Below are 11,239 nucleotides of genomic sequence, written 5' to 3'. Positions count from 1 at the left end.
TTTTTGCCAGTCTTGAGGCTTGAACTCAGGGCCTGGGTGCTATCCCTGAGCCTCTTTGTGCTCAAGACTAGTGCTCTAGCACTTAAGCTACAGCACCACTTCTGGCTTCTTCTGAGTAGTTTATTGGAGATAAGAGTCTCATGGACTTGACCTCCTGGGCTGGCTACAAACCGAGATCCTCAGAACTCAGCCTCCTGAGTAGCTAGGATTAGAGGTGTAAGCCACCAGTGCCCAGCTAGCATTTCTTATTTCAATAATTACTTCCTAACTTCTAAATAAAAATTTTATGATATAACAAATACAGAACTGATTTAGTTGCCAAATAAGGCCTAATTCACTTGTTCTTCACTTTGTTTAGATAATGTTAGGCAGTAAAATATAAGCAAAGATTATAAATGACATTAAAAATACAATAGGCAGGTATAACATGGCAAAGTCCACATAAAATATGTGTTTTAAAATAATGCAGGTTCATAGAAATGAAACGAGAGATAAGTATAATAAGTGAATGTGGCAGAACCTTTAAGGGAGTCACAGAAAAATAGAAACCTTTATTTTATGATTTTTCCAATGGAAAATATCAGCTACATTTGCCCAAGTTGTTTTATAGTTTTCATTAAATAATGGTTTCAAATGAGGGTAGATAGGTCTTCAGTTGTAGAATTTCAGAGACAGGTTGTGCTTTGTCCTGATAAAAGTCAAGACCAGTAAGGAGTTCTACATCTCGAACACGGGCAACGTGGGCTCGAAACCTTTCTTCCACCCAGAGATCACCTGTTGTGTTTCCCTGAAAAAAACAAACACAAGATTGTTTTTCATAGGGCATGACTTTTCATTACTTAGATATTTATTACTTATCCTTTTATGACGTTTCTTGCTTTTAAACCAAATCTGGGGCTGGGGATATAGCCTAGTGGCAAGAGTGCCTGCCTCGGATACACGAGGCCCTAGGTTCGATTCCCCAGCACCACATATGCAGAAAACGGCCAGAAGTGGCGCTGTGGCTCAAGTGGCAGAGTGCTAGCCTTGAGCGGGAAGAAGCCAGGGACAGTGCTCAGGCCCTGAGTCCAAGGCCCAGGACTGGCCAAAAAAAAAAAAAAAAAACCAAATCTGATACAATTGAATTTTGATGTTCCTTAAAGCAAAAAGGGTAAAATGTATTAAATGGTACACAGGCCACCATGAACATATTTTAGCCAGTTTATATTTACTTCAGATAAATAATACAAAGTATTGGCTTTTCAAAGTATTTTGTTTTCAAACTTACATAAATGATATTGTAACTGGTATTTTCCAATTCTTTTCCTGATTCACCTTTATAATTTATCCAGAGTAATATACCTAGATCTAGTTAGGTCATTATGGCTTTATTGTTGTGATGTGTGTGTGTGTGTGTGTGTGTGTGTGTGTGTGTGTGTGTGTGCTGGTCCTAGGGCTTGAACTCAGAGCCTGGTCTCTTTCTCTCAGAGCTTCTTCTGCTCAAGGCAAGTGCTCTACTACTTGAGCCACAGCACCACTTCTAGCTTTTCTGGGCAGTTTATTGGAAATAAGAGTCTCATGGACTTTCCTGCCCAGGATGGCTTCAAACCATGATCCTCAGACCTCATTATCCTGAGTAGCTAGGATTACAGGCATGAGCCAAAAATGCCCAGCTACTTTTATATGAAGAATATGTATTAGAGGCGAAGTAATTCTTTACATGTAATTTGGCTTGATTAAAAAAAATTGAGATGGGATAATGTTAAAACAAAACTATGTTAGTTGAACTAATTTATTCTTTCTCTTTCACGTCCTCCTCCCCCCCACCTTACATTCTGTGTCTGTGTTGTGTAAAATTAATATCAAACATTTTAAAGTGGTGGGATTTTTATATTTATGTATTCATTCAGAAAAAAATTAATGCCAGGCTTAAGACAGGATCTGAAGATTTGTGACTACAATAAAAAAATGATATCATTCCTTCTTTTATGAACATGAATAAAACATATATAAAGAAAATACCTAAGGCATGCATAAGATATAAATCTACATATGCACATATGCAGACATCTTTGATATTAATTACATAGATATATTGTCATCTACAGAAAAGCTCAAAATGAAGTCACTTTTATGTCCACACATTCACAAAGAACATGAAGAGTGTATTTTAAACAGAATCACGTTTATGAAAGCCCAGAGTTACTTTGCCACTCGTGTTCTCAGGCCCGGAGCTCCCAGCCCATACTCACAGGACAGCTCTCCACGTTGGTGGGTTGGTGGGGGATGATGAAGGGCAGGACTTCCAGCCACTCGGGGCAGTTGTCTGGAGTGTGGCTTCTGTCTTTACAACTCGTCAGCACCACAAAGTAATGAGTTGGGATGGGGATATCGGTGTTGGCTATGTGTCTGAAAACATAATTTCATGATTTGATATTGTAGTATTTTTGCTCCTGAAGGTTACAGAGATTTTTTAAAATAATTTCAAATAAATGCTAAGGTAAAAAAAATACAGTACAAGGAAATAGTAGATGAAAAGTACGAAGTTTTTGCCATGGAGCTTCAACTTTAATCAGCCTGAAAGGGATTTATAGAACTACAACCTTAGTCAGTATCATTATGGAGAAATTACAGAATGCAAAAAGAAGGCATCGGATTCTGCCTCCCATGTCCCATAGGTCTGCTGGCTTCATACTTCACAGTGGTGTTTTCTAATAGAACAGGATGTGGGAATGAGGCACTTTGATTCCAGTGTTGCCAGATCATTTCCACTACACTGACCTCGCCTAACGTTCCCTCAACTTTAATAAAGAGATCATCGGAACTATCATCTGCATAGCATAGATTTGGGAGTAAATCTCCATAATTGATAGGACATTGCTATGGTTTCAGATAAAAAGGTAAAAGATTTTAGTGCAAAACAAAGAGATTACTATGAATCCACTAAAAGGATATGAGCTGGTATAAGTATAAATATATGACTGTGATTTATAAAATGGACAATCCAGACAGTTTGGCCCCACATTCTGACTTTATAACTTAGTAGTTTTAGAATTTTGACAATTTATTTAACCTCTCTCTGCTTTTTCTCATCTCTAATGAGGAGTTAGTGGAACCTAACGTAAGGTTGTTTTGTAGATTAAATGAAGTATAGTCAAATGCTTAGAAAAATACCTACCATGTAGAAAAATGCCCAAAATATTTGTTAAAATTATGAAACAATGAAAGAGAGACTCAATAAACTCAATGAAGTAAGAATCAGGGGAACAGTCACATATGTTCTCTTATCAGAAGGCATGGGTAGAAATGTTGCTTGATATTGTCTAGGCTGAGATAGTAAAAGTGTTTAGCTCAGGCTTCTGTTTTGATAACAAAAGAAGAAAGTCTAGTTGCTATGTACTAGCTCCAAAATGAATTCTTCTTCTTCTTCTTCTTCTTTTTTTTTTTTTTTTTTTTTTTTTTTGCCAGTCCTGGGCCTTGGACTCAGTGCCTGAGCATTGTCCCTGGCTTCTTCCCGCTCAAGGCTAGCACTCTGCCACCTGAGCCACAGCGCCCCTTCTGGCCGTTTTCCATATATGTGGTGCTGGGATATCCAACCGAGAGCTTCATGTGTAGGAGGCAAGCACTCTTGCCACTAGGCCATATTCCCAGCCCCCAAAATGAATTCTTAACAACCTGCTTAGACCAGGTTTAGTATTCAGATGTACAATTTGGTTGGACTAGTTTTCTACCTGAAATCTATTTACATCCTGTTTGGAGAGACACATCATAAATTACTAACTATTTTTATTTTTTTCTAAGGTAAACATAGTCTTTACTTGTTTTGTTTTATTATTGGACTGGTTATGTTTATGTATTTACTGATCATATACCAAATTACTTTACTTTATAGTCTTTGTAAAATTTCATTTTATCTTTAAGTTTATACATTTTGAAAGTAAAATATTTCCTAAACTTTACTTGGAATTGTTTTGCCCTTTGTTTAAAAGTGTTGCATTGTAATTCTTTGTTAAATATTTAGATAGACCAGGTTTAGATAGACCATATGCACCTGCATATGAACATACTATACAGTATTTACAACCAAAATTTGTGTTTAGAAATCTGGAATTTTCCCCTCATGATACCTTATTTCTAAGTCAGATTCAAATACTTACTCTGTAATTTCATTTGGAGCATCAAAATGACCATCATAATTATAGTCAAATATTGGTCCACTGATAACATTTACTCCATTTCTTTCCACTGCATGTTTAATAAGAAGAACTTCATGGAAGTAATCCCACATTTCTACAAGTAAAATAAAAGGATGTCAAAAGTATCTCCCTCTCTTGAACATGGGAGTTATTTCTGTTATAGACAGGTATATTTCAATAGCATCAAATTCTATTTCTGTGAATATCAGTGAAGAGGTAATTCTATAGTCTATGTAACAAAAACAAGGAAGCACAGCAATGATTTCTTTTTGTCACTATAGTGTGGACTTGAAATTATAGTTAAATATTTCTCCATAGAAGCTGAGTTTCTTTGAGGACCATGAGTATTAAAGATGATACAGACATTCAGCAAGGGCCTCACGTCTGCAATCCCAGCTACTCAAGAGGCTGAGATCTGAGGATTGAAGTTCAAAGCCAGCCTTGAAAGAAAAGTCTATGAGACTTTTATATCCAATTAGCCACCAGAAAATCAGAAATGGAGTTGTAGCTCAATGTGGTAAAGCACTAGTCTTGAACAAAAAGCTCAAAGATAGTGCCCAGGGCCTGTGTTCAAGCCCCATGACTGACAAAAAAAAATTCACATTTTTGTTTATTATCATTCTGGAAACAAAAAACTTACTTTGTTTAATTACAGTGGAATTAAAATTTCATTGTTAAATAACTTTACAATTTAATTTGTAAATATTTTTCAGATTTCTAGCAGCAAGTCATTCAAAGTTGAGGTAAGTTGAAAAGAAATTATGATCATCTGTTTCCATATTTAAAATAATATAACAAGCTGCCTCTTTAATATCAGTAACAAATGGCAATAATCAAATATAAGTTCAGTTTGGAAATTCAGAGATTCACATAAGGATTTTCAGCTTAACATTCCAAATTCATACTTACTTTTGAATTCTTCATACATAGGGACCAAATTACTTGTAATTAGAGCATCATAGACACTGTCAGAACTTTTACTGTTTACTGTAAAACAAATGGATTTTTATTAAATCTAAGGATTGAATATGTAATATAATATGTATATATAGTAAGTCTGATTTAATACATAATTGTTATTTGCTTCCATTAAGACCTTTTCCTCAATAAATCTCAGAATCTCTAAATTATGAGTCTTTGTCTTAAAGAAAAACAATCCCACATGTCAGGAATAACTATTCTCAGAAGCTGAAGTTATTGCAAATCCCATGATAATTTCATTTCTGGATGAACAGGAAAAAGACTTAAGTTTAGAAAAATCACACCGGTTTTGGTATGATCCCCAGAGAGATCTTGAAAAAACAAAACAAAATAAAACAAAAGCAAACTTAAAAAGTTCATTCCACTGCTTAATCCACTGCTTAAAGTTGTTGGACACACAGCCCAGGCTGGTTTCTGTTCGCGGAAAGCAGCCATATTCTCAACAGACTTTAGGTTGGGCAGCAGCCAGAATAAATATTTTTTTTAAGATACTTGTGTTGCTCTCTGAAGAGTTTTCCATTTAAAATGTAAATGTAAACCTGCCAAACTCCAACTCTCTAAACATCTGGGCCAGATTAGAACTGATGTGTGATTCCCAAAGAAAAATTGATTTGTCTTTATGATAGCTGTTGTCCTGCTTTTGGACAGCCAACAACCATGGGAAACATCTTGGGCAGCTAGTTTGGCCCAAGCAGGTAGTTTTGGTGGCCAGTATATGTTTAAGGCACATGCCAAATCCAGCTGATGAGGGCTTTCTAAGCTACTGCTCTAAAAAAGAGCTCTACTAACCAGGAGGATAGAGGAAGCCGTGGGTGATATTCTTGTCTGCTAAATAGAAGGAACATTTTTGGCTCTCAGAAGGAGCAACCCTGACATCAGCCCGCAGACAGTCTGGGATAGTGGGAGGAAGAGGCCATGTGTTTCCCTGCTGAAAGAGAGAAAAGGGGGGGAAAATTACGCCCACAGTCATGGCTCTTACAATGCCTTATATGGTTTGTAACTTCCCTAGAGTGTTTTTCATTTACTCTCTTCCTATTTTCTTAGTGAATCAAGTCTACACACGCAGTGGAAATGGATGTCTTCAGCAATGTTTTTTTCTGTGGTTCACTTCTGGTTAGGGGACATAGGGAGGGCAAATCAAATACGCCTCAGAATGGAATATTTGCAGAGTAAATCCTGAATTGAGAGTAGAGGAGTAATGGTTAGTCTTGCTAAAAAACAAAACAACAACAACAACAACAAAACCCTGAAATCCTTTTCAGGATTTATGTGGTAATATGTGCTGGATATGCATAATAAACATTCAAAAATATACACTATTTTAGAAATATAGATGTGAATTAGCTATATTACTCTTTAGGGGGGAAAAAAATCTAACCAACCTAAAAGTAATTCCAAGAAATTGTATTTGTCTAAACATATAAATATACTTCTTCTTCTTTCTGGCAGTACGAGAGATTAAATTTAGGGTTTTAAGCTTGCTAGGCAAGCACTCTAAGCTTGAGCTATTCCTCTAGTCCTGAGCATACATCTCATGTTTAGACTAAAATAAGCTTGTGGATATGCTTCATTATGAAACAGAAGACATTTTTTCTTAAATTTTCTTTGTAATACTACATAAAGAAGAATACATTACTTTATTCACTAGGAGCATTCTACATATATGCTGCCTAATCTCAGTATTAAAGGTAATAATGTACTATGTGATCATCATATTTTGATTACATGAGTAAGTGAACATTATATTTTTGGTTTAATTTTGTTTTCTCTGAGACCAGGACTCCAACTCAGTATCTGACACTTTCACTCATTGACAGGTAGGTGCCCTACCACCTGAATCATGCCTCCAACCCATTTGTTTATTTTTAAGGGATTTTTTATATGATCTCTATTGTCCACAATATTTTTTTCTTAACAGATTTACAATAATTTGTTAAAAAGGAAAGTTATTAAATTACTAACTCCTACCTTAACTCACTGTATTTTGTTGAATGTAAAAAAAAATAGGTATAATTTGCATCTAAAATATGAGACCGATTCATGTAGGAAAAGGCAATGTGCCCTCTACAATACTGTCAAAGACAAGACAGAATCAGGCTGAAGTCTAGAACAGGTGAAGGGTGAGGATAAGACACGCCTAGGAAAAGCCATTCAGCAACTGAACAAACTCCTGAACAAACTGCAATGTTCAAGTTTGAAAACATTGTACAAGAGCCAAATAAGATCACCTTGGCTGAACACAGACATTTATCTTTGCTCTTTTCTAAAGGCCCATGGAAAGGGAAGTACCACTGAAGACACATGAGAGGACAAAAATATTTAAGAGTTAGAAAGCAGAGGAACAAACAGTAACCTGAATAGACCAACAGGTACTGGAAGAGCTCAATGTATCAGCTTTGTGCAAAATATCAAATTTGTGACAATACTTTAGCCAAGAAGGGTAAAACTTGAGATTCTCCTAGGGATAAGAGGGGATGAGTCTGGTTAGAAGTAAGATGATCTACTTAGAGTGTTAAGAAGAAGCCAAAGCGAGGAGCTGGTGGCTCATACCTGTAATACTAGCTACTCAGGAGTCTGAGATCCAAGTATCATGGTTCAAATCCAGCCTGGGCAGGAAAGTCTGTGAAACTCTTATCTCCAATAAACTACTCAGAAAAAAAAAAAAGAACAGAAGTGGTGCTGTGGCTCAAGTGGCTAGGCTTGAGCCTGTGGAGCTTAAAGGCAATGCTCATGCCCTGGGTTTAAGCCTCAGGACAGGTAGAAGAAGAAGGAGGAAGGGGAGAAGGAAGAGGAAGAAAAAAAAGAAGAACACTGGCTACTGGCTGACTCAGCCCCACAAACTCCCAGGAGATTATAAGGTTGATATTTCCTAACATATATCTTTATCCTTTCATTCTAATATCTGACACGCGTAACGAACTTTTTGGAAGAAACATATAAAGCAGAACTGATGTTATAAAAACATTTTTCTGTAATGTAAGAACACTGAAATTCTTATGTCCAACTCTTAAAATAATAAAAATTTTAATGTAGGCACAATATTGTAATTGATAGTTACTGGCTATAAAAGTTGTGGCCACAATTTAGTTGCCCAAAGTGTACACTACTTTCTTTGAGTGACATAAACATCAAGGTTGAAGGAAATGGTCCAGGATGACTTATAGTTAAGAAGTATTTTTAAAGTGTTCTACAAGCCAGGTGCTAATGGCTCATGCTGGTAATCCTAACTTCTCAAGAGACTGAGATCTGAGGATTATGGTTCAAAGCCAGCCAATGCAGAAAAGTCCATGAGACTCCTTTTCTCCAATTAACTATCAGAAAACCAAAGCTGTGGCTCAAAGAACTAAGAGTGCTAGTCTTGAGCAAGAAAGCTCAGAGACAGCATCTAGGCCTTGAGTTTGGGCCTCATGACCAAAAAATAAAGTATTACATGTTTTCTATCAACAGAAAGTCTTGAGATTTATTTCTCACCTATTGAATTGGATCAAGCACTGAGACTAGGAAAGACTAAGTGTACCCTCCTTATAAAGATGAGGTGATGCCCAGGCAGTTCCGCCCTAGAAGGAAAGTGGAGAGGGTGTTTTGTGTCCCCTGAGTCCTGCTCTCAAGACAAAAGGTGATGGTAGGCCATTACCACCATTCAACACAAGTGCACACAGCTTCAATCGGCCATTTCCTGAGGCTGTGGCATTTCTGAAGGCACAGGGAAATCAGAGAACCCAGATGTACACTTACATAAAATCTGGGCCCCTGCCTCTCAAAATCCTTTCTGAGAAGTCAGGATAAGCAGAAATGGCAAAGCAACATGCTGCTACTTCCAGTCCCATGTGGTAACCAAATAGAACTTGAACAACAGATAAAATTATTTTTGGGTAAGTGATAGGTGCTGCCTCCCTGCAGGCAGAATAGAAAGCTAAAAGATAATTATTTGAAGATTGGACACTTATAATCTTACTTTGTGGTAAAGATAATAACTATCTACAGTTTTAATTATGTGTCTTGATATATGATATTACTCCACAAAGAAAGTGATTTTTGGAATGAAAACACATGTTTGGACATATAATCATGGCCCTAATATTTAGAGACTCGTGAAGCATGATTAAGGTGTAATTTATAACATGAGTAATAAGGTTCAGAAACCAAGAGACTTTTTAAAAAATGCAATGACTTGATATGGAACCAATCATGCTCCTCGTTATCTCCTCATTGACTCCAGTAAGGAGAAAACAAGAAGTGGTGGGAAATATTCTACTTTATTCTGTTTTTAATTAATTAATTTTATTAACTTTGAGTAGTTCTATTAATTCCAGAAAATCCACTAAAAGACAAAAGATCACTTTTCACAAACGGCTTAGAAGCAAAGGGAGTGGGGAGACTTATGTTCCCACAGCTAAGATTAATCTAAATTATCTCTAATAAGTATTGCTCATATGTTATCAAATGATCAGCAATAAAAGAATTATCTGAAGAAAATTCAATGATACAGACATATATAATATAATATTATATATATATATAACATATAACATATAATATAATAATATATAATATAATACAGACATATATAATATAACATAATATACGTATATTTATATGTATGTTTTTGGTAGTATGACAGAATTTGCTTCTCTGAAAGCCTTTTGATTTTATATAAACTTCTGAAGTATCTAAACAACAATCGTAATTCATGCTTTTATTTTAATTTTTTATTTAACATATTTTTGTTTTATTTTAAACATTTTAAACCAGTTTACATCTACCTGCTGAACTGGAGGTCCAGAAACAAAACCCACAGAAGGCCTGACCAGACTTAGGGTTTTGAAGTTGTTGTAGGACCATGATTTCAAGTCATAACTACTTCCTCGGAACTTTTCTAAGATAACAACAAAAATTAGAAAACCCACAGAAACCACAGGAAAAAAAAAATTCCATAAAACTTAAAGGCACAAACCAATTAGACCCATGTTCCCCGCCCCCAAGAAGTGCCTATTTAAAGTCTGATTTTTCAAACACAGAGCTGATTTACAACATTTTTATGTGAATCTCCAAACAACCTTGTATGTAATTTTCTTGAACCACATCACATGAACAGAGTAATTTCTGAATTAGAAAGCAGAAAATTGCTAGAATTCCATCCTGTCACATGGAGGGAGAAACAGACAAGTAGTTCTGTGGGATCTGAGAAAGGACAGATCTTCTGGTAACAAAGAAGCTAGTTTTGAAACAATAACAAAGAAGAATTGTATTCAGCCCCTAGCTTCAATCTAAGTTAAAAATCTTTCTGCTGTTAAGTTTCCACCAAAGGTCATATAAATTCAGGAATGCAAGACAGCAAGGGGAAGTATTAAAGACATAAATATCTCCTTTAACACCACACATCCCTAGTACCTGCTTGGATTTTTCAAAATCAAGAACTGAATAATAAGAAGTCAGACTTTGAATACATAACTCTCTCAAGAATAAGATGACCATTGTGCACATGAGGAAAGCAATGCTGACACCACTCTGCTTGTGAACTCAGGTAACTGTCAGTGAAATATTTGCCCACATTGGGAAACAAACATTTGAGTTCTGTTACAAATGACCACAATTGAGCCCTTGTCAGCCACAGAGCTGGCTTTCAAAACACACACAGCTTTAATTCGGAGTGGGAAAATATGCTTATTTTTCTCCATAAATTTTGAATGGGAAAAAGAAGAGCAGATAAACTAGATACAACCATGGCACCCTGAGTAAAAATCATAATAGCTACAGTTTGCCATCCATAAAACACTATATTTTCTCACCATAAAAAGCATCCTGAACTTGGGAAGGGGGGAATTGGGAAGGAGGGACCATGGGAGAAAAAATTAGGGAGGAGGTAAGAAGTTTGACAAGAAATGTACTCACTACTTTACGTATGTAACTGTAACCCTTCTGTACATCACCTTGACAATAAAATTAATTTTTAATACTGATTATCTATTTGTCCTTATGACTGGCTAGTACTGCTTTATCTTTTAAAGTCTTCAAAAATAATAGTTGAGACTGAGGCATTCAATCCATTCCATTCAATAAGCACTAACTAGGCAGCTCAATGG

At 36.0% G+C, this 11,239-nt stretch overlaps 1 protein-coding gene across 2 annotated transcripts in view; it reads right to left on the bottom strand.

The window, feature by feature from the left end:
• Positions 1-394: 394 nt before the first annotated feature.
• Positions 395-11,239, bottom strand: part of Enpp3 (ectonucleotide pyrophosphatase/phosphodiesterase 3) — a 61,079-nt gene continuing 50,234 nt past the window's right edge. The window contains exons 22-26 of one of the 2 annotated variants that reach the window (XM_048354092.1): positions 5,946-6,081; positions 5,085-5,162; positions 4,137-4,269; positions 2,232-2,388; positions 395-787 (exon numbers count right to left, since the gene is read on the bottom strand). In XM_048354092.1, coding sequence (XP_048210049.1) covers positions 617-787; positions 2,232-2,388; positions 4,137-4,269; positions 5,085-5,162; positions 5,946-6,081 — 675 coding nt within the window. In that variant the 3' untranslated portion in view covers positions 395-616. Of the gene's footprint in view, positions 788-2,231; positions 2,389-4,136; positions 4,270-5,084; positions 5,163-5,945; positions 6,085-11,239 lie in introns of both variants that reach the window. The other variant, XM_048354091.1, reaches the window with a different exon arrangement.

The sequence above is a fragment of the Perognathus longimembris genome, chromosome 9 (assembly GCF_023159225.1).
Source record: "Perognathus longimembris pacificus isolate PPM17 chromosome 9, ASM2315922v1, whole genome shotgun sequence".
NCBI classification, from domain to species: Eukaryota; Metazoa; Chordata; class Mammalia; order Rodentia; family Heteromyidae; genus Perognathus; species Perognathus longimembris.
Note: the sequence above shows the minus strand (reverse complement) of the source record. Positions and strands in the feature narration are given on the sequence as shown.